Below are 24,914 nucleotides of genomic sequence, written 5' to 3'. Positions count from 1 at the left end.
CTGGCTCGGGCAACCTCTGGAGGAGATGCTGCCTGGCCACCACTGTGCTGTGAGGCTATTCTCACTTAACAGTGATTCTCAGCTTCCACCTGCGCCTGAGTGGGGAGGGGCAGTACAAACTGGCGGGTGCGGTGTGCTCGATGCTGCCTTCAGTCGTCCAGTGCCGTCTGCACAGCAAACACGTGTCATGCATAGATTATTTGCCATCCCCGTTAGGTCTTACACCACACCAAGCCTGCAACTTCGGTGGAGGGATGCCACTGTGTCCCCGGTAAGAAAACAGAGGCACAGTGGACTTAGGAGACTTACGAGGTCTTCCTGCTAAGAAGTGGCAGAGTTGGGGGACACCGTGGAGGAGCCAGATATGGAAATCCGAGCCGGGATCCTCTACATGTCGACTGTGTGCTGGCTCTGGGCTAACGCACATAGCTGTATGTGTTGCACACTGTAGAATTCCAGGGGATGTGGGCACACACACAGATCCCTGTTAGTAATGTCGATGCAACCGTGCAGTGTGCAGGCTCTGGTCGGGTGCATGGTGTCCCCGTGGTGCGCCTCGGCCATTCACTTCCCATTCTGCGCCTTTGCTTCCTCACTCTTTCGCAGCAGTTTTGACTGTCCAAAGCACCCGCACCATCCTGCTGAGAGTCACCCACTGTCACTTAGGTGGGAATGTTGGCGTTGGAGCCCCGAGGCCAGCTTCTCTCCGGGGGAGGGGTTACTTCTTACAGCCCTTCCTCTCCCAGGAGGCCCCAGAACCTGGCCACAATGGCTGTGCTCCGTGTCGGGCTGCAAACAAAACTTCCGGGCCTTCAGATTCTGTTTATTTTTGAAAAACAACAAAAAACCCAAAAAAAGGCAACAGCTGAGTGTGTCAAGACTAAGGCCTTCAGAACTTGGCTGGGCCTGGCCTGGGGGTGGGGCTGTTAAGAAACCCCAAATAAATAGAGCTGTTTCCTGGCCCAGCCAAGCCAGTTCATGTGGGAAGCCTATGGTAGGGCCCTCCTGTGACTCACGGTGACTCATCTGAGAGTGGAGCCCGATTAAAGGGCCATGCCTGGAGGGCCCTGACCTAGTGCCGGGCTAGGCCTGCCATTCTAAGATAGCATTCATACTCACCCTCAGTTTTGGGAGCTGTAAAATGGACAGCAACTGCTGCTCTGGGGTGGGGGTTCCAAGCCGCAGGCTGGGCTGAGCAAGTTCTGTTTTTGTGGGGCTGGTGGCTGCATCCTCTTCCTCCCTCCTTCTAGGAAGCTCATGGGGTTGCCTGCCTGGCTGTGGGATGAGCCAAATAATGTCTCTGTGCTGGGGAATGGGGCCGTGTATAGTATCTCTTTGGCTCTTCTGTGGTCCTGAGCGTGAAGAGCCAGCCTAAAGCAGTGTGCTGTCCTGGGCCCTGCTCCAGGCCTTGCCATCTTCCCAGTTGCTGTAATTTCTTTAAAAACACTGTGAAGAGAAGTCACGCCATGATACAAGGCTCACATAGGAGGTTTATTGGAAGGGGAGAGAGAAGAGGCACAGAAGTGGGCACAGGGGGGCAGAGGCCGGTCCCTGGGGACAAGAGTGGCAGAAAAGAAAGAGAGAGAGAGAGAGAGAAACAGAGGGCAGAGAAAGAGCCGGGAGGTGGGCTTTATAAGGGAAAGTAGTGAACGTGCATAGCAGGTACTCTTGGTGGCTGACCATCCTGTCAGGACCCCAAGGGCAGACCAGTACAGATGCCTGAATACTAACACCAGTTACCTACCATATAGAGTCCTAGCTGACAAGGTCCTTTTGAAAGTCAGGTTCTCTCTCTGAAACGAGAAGTGGCCTAAGAGCTTGGAGCAGCACCACGGTGGGTCTGCTGACTGACTTGAGCCTCCAGGTCAGCGCCCAACAGCCTGGAGACACAGGGACTGGGAGGCCTTGGCTCCTGCCTCAGTTCTGCCGCTGCCCATAGTGGACCTGGCAGGCCAGGTGGGCAGAGCCTGGGGAGGGGTCTGCAGGTCCTGGAGGTGCCAAGCCCCAGGATGGACTGGGCAGTGAGACAGATGGAGTGTTCTATTCTCCATGCTGTCCACGAGAAGGGCAGTCACAGGCACGCGGGGCTTAGAGCTCAACCCACTTAGACAACTTTTCTAATTACTTCCTGCCCATCAGGGGCAGCAGATGACTTTGCCCATACAGGGTCCCTCTGTACACCCCATCTCACCCCAGGTTTTGTCTGTTCCAGCCCTGTTCACACGTCTCCATTCCCGGCTGGTCACTGTCCCTCACTGCCGGCAGCTGCCAGGGCTGGGTTCACAAAGGCCGTGGACAGATGTGACTGGCTACGCTGCACAGGAGGCCCGGCTAGGAGTTGTTTCATAAGCCTCCATTTCCCCACCTTGACATTTGCGGCTCCATTTCTCCCAGGTCGCCACTGTGGGAGTCAGGGACATTGCCAGGCTGTGTGTGGGGACAGTGCTGGCCCACAATTGTTCCAGAGCACAGGCTTTGGTCTGTACCCCTCTTACAGCTGCTGCTGTGGACATGTTTGTTTGTTTTTTTTCATCCTGTTTGATGGTGTGGAAAACCAGGTTTATGAGGTGGAGGCTCAGCCCCAGAGAGCCATGTAGAGTCCTTTCACATCACCAGGTACCAGGTGGCTTCCTGGGACAGGGAATATCACTGTTTACATTCTTATCAGTTCACACAGGATCTGTGAGGGGTCACCTTCAGTCCCACATCTCAGATGGGAAAGTCAAGGCCCAGAGAGGGTAAGCTACTTGCACAGGACCACAGCTAGAAGACAACAGGTCTCACTGAGCCCAGTTGTGTGCGACTCCCAGTCCTGTGCTCATGAGAGAGCCCATGAACCACCCAGAAGCAGTGCCAAGGAGCATGGTGTCAGAGGCCAGAACCTGGAGGCCTCAGCACAGGCTCGTGCCACCCACATGCCTCAGGCTTGTGGTCCTGGCAGGCCACAGCCCTGTTGCTGATGGCGGCAGGAATCTGAGCCAGTGATTAAGGTTTGGGGGATGTTTGTGAGCTGCCTGGAAGTAGGCCTGGGCTATAGCCAAGTCAGACAAAGGCGGGGTGCTCTATCCACCCAGGAATCTATAGCCTGGCCAATGAGGAAGGGCCTCACAGAGGCCATATGGGGTGGCTCAGGAGAGGAGGCCTCGGGGACTTTCACTGCGCCCTTATCTATCGGTACACTGGTCAGGCAAATCGTCAGCTCTGCAACATACTTCTGTCACATGGGAATAGGCAAGGGCCCAGGGGTGCTGTTCCCCAGCATCAGTCCTGTGCTTCCTGGAGCAAAGATTCCTGCTCAACACTGAAGAGTCTGGTGGGGAAAATGTGCAGGGGCTCAACTCCCAGAAGTCCTAGTTAACCATTCTCCAGGGCAGGGACTACCATCTCAGATGTCTGGGTATCTCTGCACTTCTGGGGGATGGGGTGCAGAGCATGTCGACATTGGCTTTGAGTCCAGGCAGGGGTCCCTAGCAGGGCCTCTTTCACCCTGGGTCTAGGGGCTGCTGGAAGCCAGCAGGTCTCACTGACACCTTTGGTCCTTGCTGCCAGCGCAGGTCTCCACCAGCTGACCAGCCCGCGGTACAAGTTCAACTTCATCGCCGATGTGGTGGAGAAGATCGCGCCAGCCGTGGTCCATATAGAGCTCTTCCTGAGGTACGTGGGGGCCTGAGTTGCTCTGCAGCTTCCCAGCCATTCCCAGCTGCCCTGCTGCCTACTGCCACCCAAACTAGACGTGATTCCAGCAGCCAGAGGCACAGGAACAGTGGGGGTAGGATGAGTAGCCACTATGGAAACCTGGGGGTTGAAGGTTAGCCTAAAGTGAGAACCCTAGGCGTCTAGGAGATAGAAACAGGGGACAGTCCACTGAGGTACCAGCCCAACAGGGCAAGTGGGTCTGAATCAGGCATGAGGGAGAATGTGCCAGCTCGTGGCTAGATGCGGAGGAGAGGGAGGATTGACTGAGTGGAGGTGGGTGGATAGGGAAGCAGTTCCGTCCATGGGAAAGGAAGCCGGCTGTGTGATGTGTGGCCTAGCATCCTGGCAGGATCCCTCTTTACAGACAGGGGTGGAGCCTCCTCCCTTCCTCCCACACCCAGTATTCTATCCCAGAGATGTTTGTGCTGGATGAGGAGGCCCTGCCTTCCAGACATACCAGCCAAGGTCCCATCACTCACATCCGGTCCTGAGGTCTCAATTTAGACCCCCTAGAGAGAGGCTGGTTGTGGCAGGAGCCTCAGGACTCTAGACAAAACAATCTCCACCCTTCTCACCCTGCAGCTGAGGAGAGAGAACCAGCTGGGATGGTGGAGCCAGACAGGAGCCCACCTGATAGGGATCAGGGGCGCTGGTGAGCAGCTTATTAGTCTGACTCTGGTATGGAGTTGCCTGGTTACTGATGTCAATCATTATCCCCTCCCTCTGTGCTCCATTAATAGTGGCAAAGTCTCACGGTGGCAAGGTGTGTGTGTTGGGGGGGGGGGCAGTCTATGGCAAGAGAAGAGGATAGACCATAATCATCCAGGGTCTAGCCAGAGCTCTGAATCACATCGGCTCTGAGTCTGTTTCCTTAAGCCATCCTGGGGGCTCCTGCTCTTGGAAGAGAGAGGTAAATGGGAATTCAGCCCCTGTGGGACTATGGGACCCTTCTGCTTGCCAGGTCCCTGCTGTTATTGACAACTTATAGACCTATTCCTCCCAACGCTTTTACACACACATACACACACACACACACACACACACACACACACACACACACTACAACCACATCCCACCTGGAACTGAGGTTTGATTTCAGCCTGTCTGACCCTGGAGCAGCTCCCTGCCATATCCGATTTTTCCCTGCCCTTGCCTTTGACCCTGGGGTGAAATCCAAGCCACATCATTGAGGAAATTACAAATGAATGTACTAAGAGGCTGTCTCAACCAAAGGGGGCTAAGGAGGGACTGTGTTTATCTAGAAAGCCTGGGGCACTAACCCTGAGCTGGTTAATCACAGGCTAAGGCAGCTGGGTATCAGTGATGTCTGGCTTGTGAAGCCAAAGCCTTAAGGGTGGGTAAGGCCCCAGTAGGGCAGATAGCACAGAATCTTCCAGCTGCAACCCTTGACCTGTGAAATCTAGGTTCAGGGCTTTCTTGGGCCCTGTCTGCAGTCTTGAGAAGAGCTGGGTGTAGCAACCCCGAGGCATGGCTGGTGGATGGAAACGCTGCTCTGCTCTGCTCTGCCTCCTGCCTGACTCCAGCACGTAGTACCACATCTCTGGACCTCAGGCTCCCCTGAGAGCTTCGTGCAGCCGTGGCTACCTAGGGCTGCGTTACAGAGCCCCACAGACTGCAGGATTAAACAATGAGCCTGTTGCCTATCCACCCTGGAGGTTGAGGTCCAAGATCAGGTGTCTGCAGATGTCTGACATCCTACCCAGATCCTAGGCTCGCTCTTAACTTCTAGTGGCTCCAAGTTTCCTGAGCTTGGAGTGCATCCTCCCCACCCATGTCTCCCTTGTGCCTCTTCCGGCTTCCAGTCTTCTCAAGGTACCGATGCTTTGCCATAGGGCCCCTACTCCATCAGAACGACACAGCCCTGCCACACCTGCAGAGATTCACTGCCAAATGAGGTCACTACTTGATCACATCTGTTTGGAGGACACTGACCCACATGAACTTGTCCCTGGCTTCAGGGAGCACTTAGAATGTTTGCTGCTTTCCCTGGCCTTGACAGGCTGAGGTGACATTTTGGAAAGACTGGCACACTTGGGTTCTTTCATCTGTTTAGTGTTTTCAGGACCTGTATACTTTTTTGTGTGTGTGTGTGTGTGTTGCCCTAAGGAAGGTCCCAAGCGGCTGACCTTTGCCCCCTCCTATCCTGAAAGTAGGGTCAATGCTCCTTAAGCAGACAGACCATTTCCCAGATGGGAAGACAGAGGCTCAGAAGGCCTACAGAGCCTGCCTGAGGGCAGCTAGGTCATGGGTGAGGTTGGACTAACAGTTAGTGTCCAGGGCCCTACTGTCAGGCATAGGCGCCACTGTGGGCTGGTGCGTGCTGGCATGTCAACAGGTACCGTGTCTCACTGCAGCAAACTGCAGATCAGAGATGATAGTCATATCTTTATGTCCATGAACCGGGTCTAGATTCAATGTTGCCAAGGACACATCCACAAGTGATAGCCTCAGTTCAAACCCAGGTGGTGGAGGGAGTGGACTCCCCCAGGCCAAGGTCTTGCCCTGAATTCCCCTGTACTTTCCTGTTCAGACACCCTCTGTTTGGCCGGAATGTGCCACTGTCCAGTGGTTCGGGCTTCATCATGTCAGAGGCTGGTTTGATTGTCACCAACGCCCATGTGGTCTCCAGCTCCAACACTGCCTCCGGCCGGCAGCAGCTGAAGGTGCAGCTACAGAATGGGGATGCCTACGAGGCCACCATCCAGGACATTGACAAGAAGTCCGACATCGCCACTATCGTAATCCACCCCAAGGTGAGTGGAATGGGGCGCCTTTGCCTGTCCCAGCAGTGTCCTCCCCAGACCACACAGCCGTACTATCTCAGCCTTCCCAGAGGATAGCCGTGATCTGAGACCCAGGGCCACTGGCCACGTCAGACTTGGGGCCTCGGAACTGCCCTTGCCCAAGGTTCCAAAACCAGGAGCAAGCAGGACACAGGGGCGAGGGGACAGCATCCACACCTCCGTACCTCTTTACTGTCCTAGCCGGGCCCATATCTGGAGTTCCCTGTCCCTGGGGGCTGACAGACCAGGGAAGTCAGTTTCTACCTTCCACCCCTGTGCCCATACTTCCCTTTATGGTCCCCAGTAGCTTCTAGAAGCCCAGGTAGACCAGTTAGTGTTCTCTCTGTTTGTGGCACAGCTCCGGGAGGGAGAACCCTCATTACCTATAATCTTACAGGAAGAAACAGAAACTTGGGAAGATTAGAATTCTCATCACTTGGAATCTGAGGGGAAACCCAGGCTCAGAGACATTAGATCACATACCTAAGATCATGGTCAACAGTGGCAGGGCCAGCCTAGATGCAAGGCATCCTCAAAATGGTTTTTATTACACGCAGTGGTACCATTGCATGGCTCTGGGATGGCCATAGGGCTTCCTGTGTCCCCTGCACCCACCATCAAACATGTCACTGTGCCTTTAGTGAAAGTCAGGCACATTGTTTCCTGTTGATATCTGTGAGTCAGCTGGTGTAGCTATGTGGAGCCTAGCCCTCCTGCATTCAGGTTCTCAGTGTCCATGGTAACAGTTGTTTGCAGCATTCACTACCAAAGTGGAGGATCCATAATGGACTACCCTGTGCAGACGCTCTGTAATCCTGAGCCCTGTCACGGGTCGAGTCTGGGTGCATCCCTTCTTCATAGCTCAAAAACCGAGGGTGGGTGGGACAGACTGAAGGGCTGAAGTGCAGGAACTCTTCACACTGTGGAGGCCCAACCCCAGCTTCTCTGTGACCAGCATGCAGCTCTGCTGCCGTCAGAGTGTCCAGGCTGGGAGAAGCTGTATGCTCACCCATGTGCAGCTGTAAGAAGCGATAGGGCCACACAGGGTGCCACAGCTCATCCAGAGATCCCTGGGGTTAAGAACAGAAATGCAGAGGCTGACCAGGGACACTGCCCCAAGGTGCCTGGTAGAGCGTGCCTGGCTTTCATTGGTAGCACAAGCATGGTGTGGGTGCCTCGGCACCAGCCCCCCCTTGGAGCCTCTGAAGCTCAACCTGTGTCCTGCAGTTCCCCAAAACATATGCACACGCATCTACCTTCTCAGACCGCAGCAGCCTTAGAGTTGGATAGCTGAGTTCATAGATGGATAGATTCGGCTAGCCCCGTGCAAAACAGTGTTCCGTTACCTAGTGTGTCAGAGTAGAGTGTTACCTTCCCTGGCCTCAGTTTCCCTGTGTGTCTATATTAGGATATCAAAGATTTCAAACTAGGTTTTCCAGAGCCTTGGTAGGGTTCTGGAAAGCTATATGCCCCTCCTTAGGGCACCTCTGTTGGGTGCAGCACACCAAGCCTTGGGTATCTGTAGCTTTCAGCTGACCTGCAGAGCAAACTGTCACCACTAAATCTCAGGCTTAGCTGGGCAGTAGCTCACGCCTTTAATCACAGCACTTGGGAGACAGAGGCAGGTTGATCTCTGTGAGTTTGAGGCCAGCCTGGTCTACAGAGTGAGATCTAGGTCAGACAGGGATGCATAGAAAGACCTGACAAGCAAAACCCTAACAAACTGCTGGACTCAAGGATGTCAGAGGCCAGGCCTCGGCCTGAGCTCTCTATGTGTGTGCTCCCCCATGACAGACATTTATGGCCTCCTAAGATAAGCCTTGGTTCTGTGAACTCCAGCCTCAGTGTCAGCCAGCTGCTGGCCTGGCTTTAGTTCACATTGGCGACTTGTCTCAGCTTGGTCTTGGGGCTGTGAATTGCCTCCGTCCTCTCCAAAGAGCAGCCTGTCAGGATCCCTCTCTGTGGTCTGAGCCACTGTCCTCTCTCACACCCCTCTTCTCCTTCCAGAAAAAGCTCCCTGTGTTGCTTCTGGGTCACTCAGCAGACCTGCGGCCTGGCGAGTTTGTGGTGGCCATTGGCAGCCCCTTTGCCCTGCAGAACACCGTGACAACGGGAATTGTCAGCACTGCCCAGCGGGATGGCAAGGAGCTGGGCCTTCGGGACTCAGACATGGACTATATCCAGACAGATGCCATCATCAATGTGAGTCCTGTGGGCAAGGCTGACCTCAGTGACCTCTACCTAGCTTGTTCCCTGTCCCATCATGCAGCACACTATCTAGGAAGACCTTTCATCATCTCATGCAGAGGTTTCACCCAGTGACTGCCTCCCAGAGATGGGGTGGCCCAGTCATACCCCTAGAAGGTCTTAGTCTGCCACACACAGCTTGGCACTTTACTAGGCTTAGAATGGCACACAGCCCCAAGGCTGGGTGCCTTGGTATGTACCCCCTCTGTGTGTTCCATGACTGGTTGATGGAACCATTCATGTCTGTAGAGACTACCAAACCTCAGACACTGCCTGTTCTGCAGGTGCCTAGCAACCTCTGGTGAGTTGTGGAGATACGTAAGTGCACAGTTTGTGCAAAGACCCAGAGGGTCAGTGAAGTAGCTACCTGCTGATGTCTGTGGGGATTGAGCATTGTCTTGTCATTGACTAGAGTCAGTGGTGGGGAAGGAGCTTGGGCACCATAAGGGGGTTTGTGGCACAGCTAACACAGTGTTTCCCCCTTTGCAGTATGGGAACTCTGGAGGACCCCTGGTAAACCTGGTAAGTGTCCACTAAAGTGGAGCATCTGGTTTTCTGAGGCTTTGATCACCCAGAGGCACAGGCTGGAGGTGGATGCAGCCCTAGGGACTGCATGTCCAGAGGTCAGTAGTGCAGCTGGGTTGCAGGCCCAGGAAGACCTGAGCACCAGGCCTATGCTGCCTGGAACCCTCGGGGACAACTGAAAACAGCTGCCAGGCTGGGACCATGTGCTCCATGGTGACAATGGGCAATGGGGGCTCAGATCAGGCTGATATTGCCCGGGACTCTGCTGTCCTCAGTTATAATTTAAGGTGGGAGGAGAGACCACCCTCATGAGCTATGTTACCCTCACTCCTTCCGGAGTCAGGCTCTGCTTCACCCTGGCTGAGATTTTCCCAGAACAGGGCGGTGGGCTCAGCTTGGATCCCAGACTCTGAGACTCAGTGTAGCCTGCCTCCAGGAAACCTATCCATACAGTGGGTAGTGTCCAGACTTGATGGGAAAACGCACTATGGGGGTACCTGAGGCGGCTCTGAAGGGATACAGGCCTCACCCCTGACACAGGCCAGGGAGGAATTCCTGGAGATGGGAGCATTTAGTGAGGGTATGGAGACGAAAGAATGGGGGAGAATGCCAAGGATAAGGCAAAGGTCACAGGGCACTGTCAGGGTGGGAGAAGACAGCAGTGGGGCAGCCTGTGGGCTGGGACTGTGTCTAGCTGACACTTAGGCCGCTTGTATAGGTGGCTGTCTCCTCCACACTCAGAATTTTCCAGGCAAACTGCTAAGGGGAGAGGTTCATGCAGTAGGGCCTGGGCTAGATTCTTTAGTTTCTGCCCTAGGCCCCAAAGAGCTTCTCTGACCAGCTGGTAGTGCCCTGGTTGGGTTGTCTAGGAAGAGCATCCAGCAGCCCTCCAATGGCCAGGCAGCTTTTAGGAGGGGTCCTGCCCAGGAGTGGGTTGCATTGACTGGGCCAGCTCCTGCTCTCTTGGCATTGGTCCTATGAATCTGGACAGGGTGGGGACCAAGCTCAAAAAAGATTACAGGCTGCTGCCCTGGCCCCGCTCATTGGTCTCTGCTTTCATGAGGAAGGGACAGAAGGGGCCCACGTCTCTGATGGGATTAGATGATGTCCTGAGTGCAGTGGATACTGCCTTCTAGGGCAGAGGGCTGGGGCTAGTAAGGCAAGCTCAACCCAGTAACTTCTTCCAAAGTAGAAGTCCCCAGGATTTGGAGGTTACACAGATTAGGTGAGGTGTCACTGACCCCAATGTGACCTAGAGAGCCATCTTTCCAGGGTTGCTGGGGGCTGCTTGGGCCATCTCGGTGGGTCACTGGCAGCCAGCTCTGCTCCTGGAAAGAGTGCTCTCTCAGCTCAGCAGCAGCTGGTGACTTGCTTGAATGCCTCCAAGTAACCCCCACATTCTGCCCACCCTGTTTAGGACGGTGAGGTCATCGGCATCAACACGCTCAAGGTCGCAGCTGGCATCTCCTTTGCCATCCCCTCAGATCGCATCACACGCTTCCTCTCCGAGTTTCAAAACAAGCACGTAAAAGGTAAAGAGCTCACTGGAGGGGCAGGTAAGGCGGGGCCCTCAGGACACAGCCCAGCCCCACCCAGCTTAGCCAGGGACCACCTGCAGGGGCTGTGGAAGCCATGTTTACTCCTAGACTGGGCCCTTTACCCTCCCAAGCCAGCAGACCCAGGACTCTCTCAGGGTCTTCCTCCTTGCCTTCCAGCTCAGGGCCACATTCATCTCCTCCTTCAGACAGTTTCTTCCCAGATCCCACCATCCGAGCTTGGACTCCCAGGGCTCTTCTTAGTTGGCAGAAAATTGTGTTTCCTTCCTGCTTCCTGCACGTCCACCCATCCATTCATCCCCCACTCATCTACCCACATCCAACCCTCCTATGCATTCATCTGTTTACTCATTCCCCAACCTACCCATTCATCTGTATGCCAATCCACCCATCTTTTCTATTTACTGTTCCTTCCCTTCATCCATTTACTATTTACTACTCACCTACCCACTTAGCTATTCCCCCACCAGTCCATCCATCCATCCACCTATCTACCACTCTACCCACTAATCTGTACATTTATTCACCTGCCCATTCATCTTCCCATCAATCCATCCATCGGTTCATACATCTACTCATTCATTCGTCCATCCATCCATTCATCCGTCTATCCACCTACCCTCCCATTCACTCATTCACCCATCCACCAGTCTGTCCATTCATCTCTATACCATTGCATCCATTTGTCCATCCTTCCATCTATCCACATGCTCACACTCTGTTCCCCCATCTGCCTACATATATGCCCATCCGTTAATCTGACCATTCATCCTCTCATCCTTCCATCTCCATACTCATCTGCTTGTACACACACACAGCCATTTATCCACTCTCTCACACACCCACCCATCCATTCATGCATCCATCAATCCACCCATCTGTGGGTTCATCCACCTGTCCTCTTTCCTCCTATCTATTCATGTTTCCACGCATTCACCTACCCATCCCTAAGTACCCTTATCAGCTGTTCAGTTGGCCTAGTAGAGCATCCTCTGTTCCAAAGGAGCAAAGTCCAAGAACCTAATCCATGGGAGTTACCATCTGCCAGCCCCTATCCCCTCATCCCAGTATAAACAGGAATTTCCCATCCCTCTCACCCTTATGGGTGGCCATCTGCATCCCTTTAGGGAGAGGACTTGTCAAGGAAAGCTAGTTCTCCAACTTTTTAGTTGGTGATCATGGCCACGGTTCAGAAAGGGGCCCGCTTCTGATCTTAGGCTCCTGGTGGCCCTCATCATTTTCAGTCCAATGAGCTGCCAGTTGCTGTGTCTCCCACATCCACCTCCTGGCTGATACCCAGGTCTGAGCCGGCTGTGCCGCCCACACCCTCTCACACTGCCTCCCTGTCTCTTCCTAGCCCTCTCACCGGCACTACACTAAGAGCAGGGGCCTGCCTCCTGCTTGCTCCTTCCTTTGCGGCCCTGCCAGCCACACACACAGACCCCAGTACAGCGAGACTGGTCCCATGAAGAACTGCAATTGAGGAGCCTCGTTCTGTTCCAAGTGGCCCTGTGTGAAGATGTCAGGAGCATGCAGAGCCTGTCCCTCCCAAGAATCCGAGGCACCTTCTGGTGACCAGTGGGAACTAGCCACCTTTTCTCTCGACTTGTAGGAAGCTCAGAATTAGCCCAGGGTTCCATCTTTGCTCCATTGGTTGCCTTGGCCCTTTCTCTAGTGACCAGGGCTTTCCCGTTTATCCTGTGTATGGGATCAGAGCTCCATCCACACAGACCAGCCTGTGGGTGACTTCGGTGTTGGACATGGCCCTGTGGCCTTCTGTCCCCTTGTCCCCACTTCCACTCTCAGATAAGAACTCACTGGGGCCAGATCTGCTTCTCTGTTGGACAGCAACTGTCCTAGTCATGTGTCCTAGTCACTTACCCTTGGTTCTGGGGACATGCTTACCCCATCCCTAGAGCTGTGTTATCACGTAAGGACAGATCCTACCACCGAACGGTCTGGTGGGGCTTAGCTAAGTAGAGTCTGTTGGCTTAAAGTCCTTCTGAAATTTGTGCTTATTTATGCTTTTCTTTTTTAAATAAAAACATTGGATGACCCAAACCTAGCCAATCTAAGTTCTTTAACACCTTCCTTTTATTAAATCAGAGAGGCATCTCTTTTCTCATCCAAGGGTTAGTGCAGGAGCCTGGGGAGCCTGAGGAGGGGGGCGGATTCCTGAGTGACCAGTGCAGTACTGTTCAGGGGAGCTGTCCCCTTGGCTGTGAATCAGAAGCTTCAGGGTAACGGGAAAGGCAGGCACACCCCTACCTCCTCAGGCCAACAGATTCCCTTTGAGGAACTTCCATGCTTGGTGGAGTCCCAGATGAGGAGGTGGCTGGACCTAGGGAGTACATGGGACCTGCCACAGCAGCAGGGGCTGGATAGGAGCTTGGGCTGGGCCCTGAGTCAGTGGCAGAGCTGCTGTGCCTCTCTGCATCCTTCCGGGGACAGCCCTGGGAAACTTGACAACTGAGAATGGGCTAGCCTTGGACCCAGAGGTCTGACCTATGCTCAGCTCCTTCCCAAGACTGGGCAATCACAATAGGCATATGACTGGCTGAGCTGCCCTGCCTACTCCTAAGTGTGCATTCAGCCTTCTGAGCTATTCCTCTAGCGGGCAGGGAAACCTGGAAAAATGGTTGGGATGATATAACATCTAAATGATGGGCCTGGGCAGGAAATATGGGGAGCAGAGGAGCTCAGGAGATGGGGATGTACCTATCCCAGCAGGATAGGTACTGTGGGCAGTGCAGGATACCCCAACGTTTCAGGAGGCCAGTGTGGGGGGTGGTACTAAGGAGACTTTCAGAGCAGGGAACCTACATAGGCTCAGTGTTGCGGGGCCTTGGGGAAGGAGTCATGGTAAGTAAGACATGTTGGCTGTTGGGTGGGCGTCAGTGGCTGAGAGGAGGCAAGAAGACATCAGGGCAGAGTCACCTTCTCACGGTTGAGTCAGGCTTTGTTTGAAGGTTGAGACATGGGTTTACTGAAAGGCAAGAGGTTTACCAAAAGGAGCCAGGGAGGGGCTTATTGCTGAGTGGGGAGGGAACCAAATGCCGGGGAGCGGTCATGACATTTGGCTGGGTTCCTGTGCCCTGACCTGAGAGAGATCACAGACAGACAAAGGGCAGCTTCCTTAGTGCTGATATTCCTGACACGGGGGCTCACAGACTGGGCTTCTAAAGTTCCCAGAATTACAACTCCAGGGCGCTGGGTGTGGGGACCCTCTGCGCCTCAGCACTTCTCGCCGTTCTCCACGTCTTTGCACCCTCTTTGGGCTCTTCATGGTTTTTCGGACTGTAGTATTGTTCTTGGTCATTTTCTTTCAGAGTCTCCCCTCTGTTGATCTCTGGAACTCTTTAGAGCTTTGGGTGTCAGGGTCTATAGCTCTCAATGGCCCTCTGGGGCTCTCAGCTCCCTTTGGAGCTACCACTCTGAGCTTCGGGGATCAGGGTCCATAGCTCTCAGGGTTCTCTGGGGTTCTCAGCTCCCTTTGGAGCTACTGCTCTGAGCTTTGGGTGTCAGGGTCTATAGCTCTCAATGGCCCTCTGGGGCTCTCAGCTCCCTTTGAGGCTACCGCTCTGAGCTTTGGTGTCAGGGTCTGTAGCTCAGGGCTTTCTGGAACACTCCTTGTTTTCTCTTTGCTGTTGCCAACTGGACTGGGAACTTGGGGGCGGGGGGTCCTGCTTTTTGTGCAGACAATTCAGCCCACTCTATCTGTGATAAAGATAAGAAGTAGGCAAAAGACCAGTCAGTTAGAAGCCTTTATAGGGGCTGAGGGATGTGCCCTTATATAGCAAGAAAGAGCATGGTAGGATCCTACCAATCACAGTACACCTTTCTGTCCACCAATCACAAGCCTCTCAAGAACACAGCTGCCTTTCTGCCAATCACAAGCAATTTGTGATTGACAGCTCGCAAAGTCACCGGGAGGTGCTGCCCCATCCCACCCCACCCCACCCTTGAACTTGTTGAAGACTGCCGCTGCCAGGGCTGAAGCATCTACGAGAGGGGTTGTGTGGAGGTCACCAAGGCTCCTCAAGGCTGGAGTGAGGCATCCCGGAACTGTCTGGAACTGGCCTGACTGAAGCGAGACCTCCTGGCTCCAGAGGCAGCTGTGGTTGCAGAGGTTCTTGCAGCTGGAAGTCCCTACCCCCACCCCCAAGGACTGTGGAGTGTGCACAACAGCCATACAGGCCGCCAAAGAAGGCTTTGCTTGGCTTATAGCCTCTGTTCAAGGCTGTGAGACAGAAGGGCTCGTCAGCTGTCATTCTGGAGACCTAATGGCCTGCTCCTAAACGCTTACCCTGTTTAAAAAAAGAACAAACCCAGAAACACTAAAATCTGGTTTTCTCAAGGAACTTGTACGGGAATTTTAAAGTCACCTGTGTCCCCTGCTTACCCTTGGGGCCAGGGACTCCTCCAACCTGCCTCAGAATGACACTCTCAAATATAAGAAGCCCTTGATGGAGATTTGTCCTTGACATTGTTTGGAAGTGTGTGTGTGTGGGGGGGGGGGGTTTGGCAAGTTTGGTTTAGTGGTACTTTCTGTAGCCACTGCTGTCTAGGTCCAGAACATTCTCAGGTACCCAACTGTCTCAGCCCTTTAAGGGACCCTCTTCCCTTCCCTATCTCGGGATTCTGTTGCTGATGCCCTGCTGCTCATTAAAGTGGGGGATCCTTGGGGGGCAAAGTGAAGATTCCCACCTGTACTAGTTTCTTTCCGTCTGTGCTATGTGCGCCTTACAGAGAGAGGTGTTTTCCCCACAGAGATCGGGATAGGAGGGCAGAGCTGACGGATACAATGGACTAGCCCTAGAGAGCCAACAGAACCCCACTACTCCTCCATACCTCAGCTCAGCAGTGTGCCTAAATACCCAGCCTTTGTGGTTGGGGCTGGGGTACTGCCAGGTGACCTACAATAGTTGTTCCCTATCTAGGATGTCACTGGCCTCAAAGATGGCCCCAGGATGCTGCTTTGCCAAGAAGACATCCCCTATAGGAAAGGGATGAGGCCCCACTCCCTACACCCACGGGAAGCTGAACTTGTGCTTTTTTAACATGGCCTTAGGCTACAGACCAAGTGGAGGTGTCAAAGGAGGGGCATCCTGGATACCCAAGCTTGGGAATCGGGCTTCATCCTGTCCTGATCCAGGTTCCTGGATTTAGGTGGCATCCACAGTGAAGTCCCACACTCCCCACCTCACCCCCCAACCTCTCCTTGCTTGAGCTGAATGTACATTGCTAACAGGACATTGAATGAGTGTCAGAGGCACTATCCCTAAACCCTACCTGCTGATCTCTCAGTGAAGTGCACTCCCCCATCCTTCCTGAGCCCTATGTCCTTCTGCCACCTATCCACAAGTCTCCAGCCCCTCCCTCCTGAGTAGATCTACCCCATTACTCAGCATCACCAGCCGGCAGAGCCCTAGTTCACTATAGTACTGCTCCTGCCACACCATGGACCCTCCCACAGGCCTCAGAACTGCAGTGGAGTGTGTCTGTGGTTCAGGTAGGATCCAGAACCCTTCAGCCCAGTTCCCCAGGGCATTGTTGCTGCTCATTCATCATTTGCTCTGGACAATGGATTGTTCTAGCATCATTTGCTACAAGGACTTTGCTTTGTCCACACAAATGGTTTTCCATATTTACCACAAATTAAGCTGTTCATCCTTGTCCTAGTGCTGCATGGCTTAGCGCCAGTGGCTCTTCCAGGAAGTCCTGAGATCAGGGGGTCTGAGCGCCTATGGCTCTTTCAGAAAGTCCTGAGGTCAGGGGGTCTGAGCCCTCTGCTCTTCCTCATCATCTCTGCTCTCCAAGCTACCTTGTTCCAGATACGGTTGAGAATCAGCTTGCTGGTTTGTATGGAAGGAAATCAAAAGCCAGATGGTGTTTCAATTAGTGCTTCAATGTGTCTGTCAAAGACTTTGGGGGGAATTGGGGTTTTAACAGTGTTGCAACCTCAGATCCGGGACCACAGCATCGGGCTTTTCTCAGCGTGTTATACAGAGTATACAGTATACTGGCCAATTTCTGATGGTCTGCTACCAGAATCTACAAGCAAATGTGACTTTGGTATGTTGAATACTTGATAACTCATGGGTTCTAGTAGCTTCTTGGTAGATGTCACTGGGTCTTCTATTGTAGAGGATTGTGTGGTCTATGAATAGAGACAGTTTTTTCCATTTTCCAGCTGAATGGCCCACCCTCATTCTCCAAATCGACCAAAATATTGAATAAAGTTTTGGGGAATGGCCTTCCTTGTCCAGTCCCTGCAGGAAGAGACATTCAGTCTTATGCCAGTAGGCTTACTGCTGGCTAAAGTTATTATTATTATTAATCAAGTTGAAAAGTTTCCCTTCTGTTCTGGCTTCTCATGGGTACACAATGTAAGGATTTGCTCAGTGCTTTTTGTGTGTCTGTTTAACTCATAGTATGTTTTTTTTCCCTTTTAAGTCCATAATATAACTAGAATTAGCTGATTCTTACTTTTTTATTTTTTTAAGCATTGGGAACTGAATCCTGGTCAAATACAGGGTAGGCAAGTGCTCCCCAATGAGTCATGTTCCCAGCCCTCATCTAACTTTGCATTTTGAGTCAGAGTTTCATCTCATGGCCCAGGCTGGCTTTAAACTCACTTTGAACCTCGGGTAGGTCTTGAACTTGCCACTCTCCTGGCTTAGCCTGTGGAGTAACGGGGGCGACAGACCTGTGCCACTAAGTCAGGCTGCTCTTTTTTTTTCCTTAGTTTTTTTGAGACACGGTTTCTCTGTGTAACAGCCCTAGCTGCTCTGGAACTCACTCTGTAGACCAGGCTGGCCTCAAACTAAGGAGCTCCTCCTGCCTCTGCCTCCTGAGTGAAGGCTGATCTTTTAATGTTAAACCATCCTGTACATTCCAGAACTAAATCTTTCTGTTGTGATGTATTGTATATTTGGTGTGTTGGATCTGATTGCTGTAAGCATTTGAAGCAGTTTTGCTTCTACCAAGACAAGAGGTTGACTTGGGACAAGAGTGTCTGGGATTGATCAGGGGACAACAGCATCACTTTGAGGTCCTCTGGATGTATCTGTAGAACCTGGTCTGTTTCTTCCTTAAACCACCAGCTTCAGCAGCAACATCATCTAGGTCTGAGCTCTTTGTGGGAATACTTTTAAGTATGTATCAACTTTATTACTAGATGGAGGGCCTCCGGCCATTCATTTCTTCTTGAATGAACGTAAGTGGGGCTTTCCAGACCCTGAGCGGTGGAATGCACGGACACAGCAGTGGAAAGCTCCCCTTGCAGCCCTGTGGGGTCTGAGGGTCTGCAGCCACACCTTCTCTCTAACTCTTGATGTTGGTAACTATCTGTCTTTTTCTCACCGTCACACTGGGTAACGATTTGTCCACTTTATTGATTTCAGAGGGTTGGAGTTTGGTTCACCAACGTCTCTGCTGGGCTGTTTTGTGGCTCATTGGTTCCTGTCTTTTTCCTTCCTTTGAGTTTCACCAGCCACTTTCTTTTTCTTGTTTTTAAAGGGAATCTGAAACCAGTGGTTTGAGACTTTTCTCTTTAAATTAAAAAAAAAAACAAATTATTGGGACTGGAGACATGGTACAGCAGTTAGTTACTGATCTTGCAGAGGATCTGGGTTCAGTTCCCAGGACCCACATGGCCACTGTCACTCCATTTCCAGGGGACCTTATACCCTCTTCTGGCCAACGTGGGCACTGCATGTATGTGATGCACATAATACAGATAAAATACTTATGTGCATAAAACAAAAGTAAATACATCTCTTTAAAAATTTTATTGTTTCTAAGGGAGCCATGTATGCCCTGGCATGCACGTAAAGGGGTAGAGGACAGCTTTGTGGGGTCAGAACTCTCCTTCCATCTTTATGTGGGCTCTGGAGGTCAAGCCCAAATCACCCAGCGTGTACCACAAGAACCTTACCTGCTGAGCCATCTCTCCCGCCTGAGTCCTTTTCTCTGATCTGGGTGTTCTGTTGTGCTTTTGCTTCTAAGATCAGCCTCTGTGCCCTGAAAGTTTTGCTTAGGGATTGTTTCACTGATGTGGTTGAAACTGTTCTCTTTCTCCTTGTGTTCTCAGTCACTTACTTCCTAAGCATTTGGGTTTCACAGGCTCTTCCTACTGTTGATTTCTGGTTTAATTCCACTGTGTTCAGAGAATTTTAGCAAATGAAAATCTGAAAGGTGTCAACATTGCTTTGGGTTCGGAACCTTTCCCGTAGTTTCACCACTAGAGCAGCCAGGGGTGGCGGTGGGGAAGGTGAGGGAGGAGAGGGTTTGGGGAGGCTCTTGAAAAGGGCACCTCACTGTGACCAGCGTTCTTTGGGCATCGCCAGGTGATGCTGCGTTTACATAGGGGGCAGAGAGGTACAAGTTTAGGCCCCAACAAGGCCAGTGGGGCCTCAGCAGTGGGGAACCTGGAGAAGCTGGAGTGAGGAAGGAGTTAGCTGGGGGGGGGGGGGACGACAAAGGTGCAGGGCTAAATGAAGGGAGAGAGGGACTAAAGCCACCTGCCAGGAGCAGATTAGAGCCAGAGAGCAGTCAGGGCAGGGCAGCCCCAGGCCCCTGGTTCCCCACCCTACTGAGTCTCCCGTAGATTCCTTTCTCAAGGGCAGTGACCATGTAGCCTAACGGAACCTCCTGTGCTCCATTTCCAGACTGGAAGAAGCGCTTCATTGGCATCCGGATGCGGACCATCACGTCAAGGTGAGTGCCATGGGTGATGACTCCTCTGTCCTGTCTTTCCACGAACTGCTTCCACATACTGTCCACTATGCCCAGCTGCTGGCAGGTGCTAGAGGGGTCAGACCCACCACCATTGCCTGATGGATTCCTTCTGTTCCTTCACAACTCTCCTTAGATGCCCCTTCCTCCAGGAAGCCTCCAGAATTTGCTTCCTAGGGGGCCCCATGATAAGTAATTCAAACCAGATGGCTTAAAACAACCAAAATAAATTACTTGAGGGTTCTGGAGGCGAGAGACTGAAATTGGGGGCCCACAGGCCTCACCGAGGTTCCGGGGTGCATCCTGCCTGTGTGTCTCGACTCCTTCTGGCTGTGAGCGCTCCTCAGCAGGCTGAACCCTCATCCCTGCCTGTCTCCATGTGGCTTCCTTCACCCTGTGTCTGAGCCCCAAAACTGCCAGTCACTGGATATGAGAGCTGCCCAGGTCCATGACATCATCTCGAGGTCGCTGACCAACCAAAATGGCAAAGACCTTGTTTCCAAACATGGTCATGTTCTGAGCTCCTAGTGGACACTTCTCGGTCTCCACAGGCCACTTATGTAGGAAAGCCTCCTCTGTTTGCACTCAGCACCTTCCTATGGCACCATGCCATCCCGCAGTGTTGGAATGACATGTCAGGTGTCCTCCCCACCCTGCCTGCCACCTTGACTGTGAGTTCCAAGGAGATCGCTGTGTTCCCACCCATCTCTTGGCTCTGGCCCTGGCAGAAGTTCAGAACAGGGCAACTGCCTGGAAATACAGGTGATAAAGGGGGTTGGGGAGGAGGGAGGAGGAAAGTCCAGCCCAGGGATGTGAAGGCTTCTCTACACTGTGAAGCTCTGTGGATACCCACCAACCACCCCTTGCTTCCTGCTTCAGTAGCTGTCAATCTAGGGAACAAATCTTCAGCAAACTGCAGTTGAGACCAGTATACCAACTCATCTTTATATTGCGTGCCTCCCCAGCCACCCGTCCACTTACCATCTGTCCAGTCTTCTCTGTCCACTCCCTGACCGAAGCATTCTCCACCTTCCCACCCAGTGCCTCCTGTCCTTCCACCCACCCATCTGTCCTTCCTCTGCCACCCTTTCTAACCTGTTCTTCCATCTAGCTATCCCCTCTCCACACCCACAGCCAGTTGTGACCACTGAGCAGCCCTATCTTGTGGGCTCAGGGTGCCCCAAGAGCACACAGGAGGCTGTTTGTCTGGCATGGGTGGTGGTGGAAAGGGAGAGCCACATGCCAGGGAGTTGGGCTGGAGGCAGGGGCTGACACAGAACTGCCTTTCCAGTCTGGTGGAGGAGCTGAAGGCCGCCAACCCAGACTTTCCAGCGGTTAGCAGCGGAATATACGTGCAAGAGGTCGTGCCCAACTCACCTTCTCAGAGGTATGCCCGCCAGCAGAGGGAGGGCTATGACACTCAGACACAAGGGGGGGATGTGCTGGGGCCTGGGCTGGGCCTTCTCACTGACCTTATGTGACCCACAAGCCTCCTGGCAAGGAGCTGTGGAGTCTGGCCTCTCCTCAGAGCCACGGGAGGGATGAACTGTCCCTGAGAGCATTGGCCACGCCTGTCCTTGGAGCAGAGGGATCTTTCCTTTGCGAAGCAGAGGCTAAAGAGTCCCTGCTTGGGCCAAAAGCTGTCTCCAATCCTCCCTCTCTCCAGAAAGTGCTTTGGCCTCAGTTTTCTCATCTGTAGAAAGGACCTGATTCTGTTAACTCCCCATCCCAGAGACTTTGTCACAGCCAAATGAGATGAAACCTTTGTTTTTTAAGAACTACAGAAATGTTAGACACAGACCTGGTATGGTGGCACAAGCCTGTGCCCTCAGCATTTGGGAGATAGATAGAATCAGAAGGATTGGGAGTTCAAAGCAAGCCTTAGCTAGATAGAGATCCAGCCTAAGCCAAATGGGACCCTGTCTCAAAAAAAACCGAAATCCAACCAAACAAAGCAATGTTAAGTATTGGAGCCTCATGAGCTGAGGCCATGTGCCCCATGTGGTCATTCCCTGGCTTCCTGGCCTCTGTCTCATCCATGCTGTGATGGGTAGGTCCTATCAGTGGTCTTGAACTATGGCTCTGGGATCTAGAGGGTCCCCACTGACATACAGATTGCTGTGGGGAGGTGGGCCTGCTCCTCCTTCTGCAGTTTGGACATCACTGGCTACCACATACCACTGGCTTTCCATTGGTGCTCTGTCTCAAAATTATTTTGTTAAACTGCTGCTGCTGAGCCCAGGTGAGCCCTACCTGAGCCCTGAAAGTATGTGCACGCTGAGGGTCTTTCTCCTGGTTGGCAGAGGCGGCATTGAAGACGGCGACATCATCGTCAAAGTTAATGGACGCCCCTTGGCGGACTCCAGTGAGCTGCAGGAGGCTGTCCTGAATGAGTCCCCACTCCTGTTGGAGGTGCGGCGGGGGAATGATGACCTCCTCTTCAGCATCACGCCTGAGGTGGTGATGTGAGGCTACCTGCCTCCAGTGCTGCGCCAAAGCCTACAGAAGGCGGAGTCACTCACTACCTTCATGAGATCAGGACGAACAGCTGCTGTGATCCTCAGCAGGGCCAGCAGGCTCCTCTCTGCATCGGGGCCTAACCAGGGGTCTGGATCTCAGCCTTGACCCTGAATTCCAGTTCCAATAGAGGAAGCACAGTGTCCCCTGGACCAAAAGCTCCAGATGTCACCTTCTGGGTTCTCTGGATTTAGAAACTCCCAGAAACTTCCCTGAAAGTCTGTCCTTGCCCCAGCTTCCTGCCTGTACCCTCAGGAAGGCCTGCCCAGCTCCCACTCCACCTCCTCTCCCCTATGTCCCAGTGCCTAGACCTCTCCCCTCACAAGGACTCTTCTGACCCCATCTGGTTCCCTCTGCCTCAGCACCCCCTCATGGTAAGACAGGGGCTGCTTGCCCTGCCACCTGGCATCCCTGGAGGTCAGGCCCTGCAGCTGTCCCCTGGAGAAGTCAGCGTCCTGACCTGCAGCAGGTAAATGTTCCCCACTGCTGAGCTGAGCCCTGTGCTGGCCCAGGCAGGCAGGAAGCAGAGTGTCATGACCACAGTCTCCAATTCTGAGAGCTCATTCTCCCAAGGTGACCGTGTGGTGGCCAAAGAGGGAGCTGGCACCTGCCTGAGGTGCAAGGACTGAGCCACTTCACCTCTACACGCAGTTCTGGGTGCACGGGCCATCCCTGAAGACTGCCACCCAGCAGCCAGCAGGTTCCTGAGGGCATCTTTGTTCTCCCTAGTGTTTCAAGTGTGTCTGTGAGCTTTGCTGTAAAATTACCCCCATTCCCCATGTTGCTTGTACTGTATGTTTCTCTACTGTACGAAATTAAAGTTTACAAGCACAGAGCTGTCAGCCAGAGAGCTGTTTGCATCCCGCCGACCGGGGTCTTTCTGGAGTTCCACACCGAGTACATCACTGGTGACAATCTAAGACATGTAAGCGGCCTTTCCAGGTTTATTCAGTGTCACAACTGTTGGGTGGCATGGAACACACCAGATGCCAGGGCTGCCGGCTGCTATGGGCAACCTTAAGTCAGGCCTCTGGGGACAGTTCCTTCACATCCAGTTTTGAGGTTTTACATTTCCCACCCTGACACTACCCAACTTCTGTTGCCATGGGAAACAATAGAAACTAGAAGGGCTGGTACCCGAGTCCCTCCCTGCATACTTGGCCATGTGGCTGAGCTCTGTCTCTGCCCGTCCTTTCTTCTTTCTGTTCACAACCACTACCCACAGCCCACAGTGATTGGAAGCAAGACTCAGTGTGAATTTTCCAAGAGGAAATTCTCTTTGGTGTGAGGCTTTGGGGTTGGAGACCCACAACCACGCTGTTCTGGACCATAGAGTTCAAAAGGATCTGGAACCTTCTAGCTCAACCCATACACAGGGGCAGGATCTGCACAGCTGGATGACCCAGGCTGCTTCCCTAGCATAAACTGCAGGCGTTTTGAGTGATCTACTCTAGGGCTCCTGTTCCCCAGCATCAAACAACCAGACCAGCTTCAGCGTCTGTACTGGGACCCCCTGGAGACAGAGGCCCTAACTTTTGGTAGCTGTGGAGAATGGCTGGCTGTGTGCTGTATACCTAACTAGAAGGGAAGATAGGTGTATACTTCAGTGCTCAGGCAGAAAGGACTAGAAAGGGGCAAAAAAGCAACTTTGTAAGGAGTATGCCTGCTAACCCACTTGCAACTCTCTTGACTTTGGGACACAGGCGCAGGTTACCACAGCATGGCTATCCCAACATCTCCCAACCCATGTCTTATCCCACCTTAGATGTCCATTGGCTACCCACTTCTGTCCACCCCTTGTCCCAGTACAGCCACCACTAGCATCTTCTGAGAGACCAGACCAGACTTCAGAGCCTGGTAGAGTCCATGCAGTGTTTGCCCCTCCCAGGCCCTGCTTGCTTCTGTGGAGACCCTGACACGAAGACATCACAGTTCACCATAAACATTTCAGACCCAGGTCTGTGTTCTGCTGTTCATATCATGAGTTAGTGCCTTCCATGTGGTAAACAGAGGCTTGGCTCCCCTCAATGTCCATCCCCACCTAAGCTTTAGCACCCCAGCTAAGTCTTCCTTTCTAGGCCATGTCCACCCCATAGCAGTTGAGAGAAAGGGGTTCACAGGGCCCTCCTCTCTCAGACACCAACTCAGCCAAGCTACGCTGCCCTGGGTCTGTCTGGACCCCCACTGGCTCTAGCATTGAGACCCCACAAGCCCCTGGGCCCCCCAACAGCCTGACCCAGTACAAGGTGTTGTGGTTACCTCAGTTTCCCCAGCTGTAAAGTGAAATTAATATTGTCCTGAATGAAAAGGCACACAGGGATTGCCTGGGCTCCAAAGGGCCCCCCACCAGTCTCCCCTTTTACTCTTCCTACCCTACCACTCCCTTCTCTGGCCTCTGGTTGACTTTATATAATATGGGAGGCTGAAAGTGGAGTCTCTGAGCTCAGAGGGACTGACTCTCTGGGTTCTGACCCAGTGGCTTTCAGCTCTGAACTACAGTATTCAGTGAGGTCATGGTCATACACCTCACAGCCCCTAGAGAACCAGGAGCCCTTAGAGAGGGCTCACCAAGGCCCTGTGTGGGTGGCCCTAGCAGTCCCCTTCCTCTCCCAGCCTTGGGAGAGTGGTCCCTGACCGCTCCCAGCCAAGTGGGCTGACCCTCAGCTGCTCAGCCAGCTGCAGTCTGTGAAAAACAACTTTTTCAAAGTCAGCCAGCTGCCGCCCGAGCATTGTGCAACCCTTTGGGTTCCCACGAAGCCCCAACAGCTAAGTTCCTACCCGCCCTCCACTATGTGTCCCATGAGACTATAAACAGGGATGTTCACAAGGC

At 53.1% G+C, this 24,914-nt stretch overlaps 1 protein-coding gene across 2 annotated transcripts in view; it reads left to right on the top strand.

Moving 5' to 3' along the window:
- The window catches only part of LOC121459434 (serine protease HTRA3), a 28,933-nt gene extending 6,016 nt beyond the window's left edge, over positions 1–22,917 (top strand). Inside the window, exons 2-9 of one of the 2 annotated variants that reach the window (XM_041669197.1) lie at positions 3,555–3,654; positions 6,248–6,470; positions 8,508–8,702; positions 9,237–9,269; positions 10,690–10,804; positions 19,501–19,549; positions 20,859–20,954; positions 21,871–22,917. In XM_041669197.1, coding sequence (XP_041525131.1) covers positions 3,555–3,654; positions 6,248–6,470; positions 8,508–8,702; positions 9,237–9,269; positions 10,690–10,804; positions 19,501–19,549; positions 20,859–20,954; positions 21,871–22,036 — 977 coding nt within the window. In that variant the 3' untranslated portion in view covers positions 22,037–22,917. Of the gene's footprint in view, positions 1–3,554; positions 3,655–6,247; positions 6,471–8,507; positions 8,703–9,236; positions 9,270–10,689; positions 10,805–12,185; positions 12,882–19,500; positions 19,550–20,858; positions 20,955–21,870 lie in introns of those variants that run through there. The other variant, XM_041669198.1, reaches the window with a different exon arrangement.
- Positions 22,918–24,914: the final 1,997 nt, after the last annotated feature.

Source organism: Microtus oregoni, unplaced genomic scaffold (assembly GCF_018167655.1).
Source record: "Microtus oregoni isolate MIOR12 unplaced genomic scaffold, Mior012 000019F_ref0000042, whole genome shotgun sequence".
Lineage (NCBI taxonomy): Eukaryota > Metazoa > Chordata > Mammalia > Rodentia > Cricetidae > Microtus > Microtus oregoni.
Note: the sequence above shows the minus strand (reverse complement) of the source record. Positions and strands in the feature narration are given on the sequence as shown.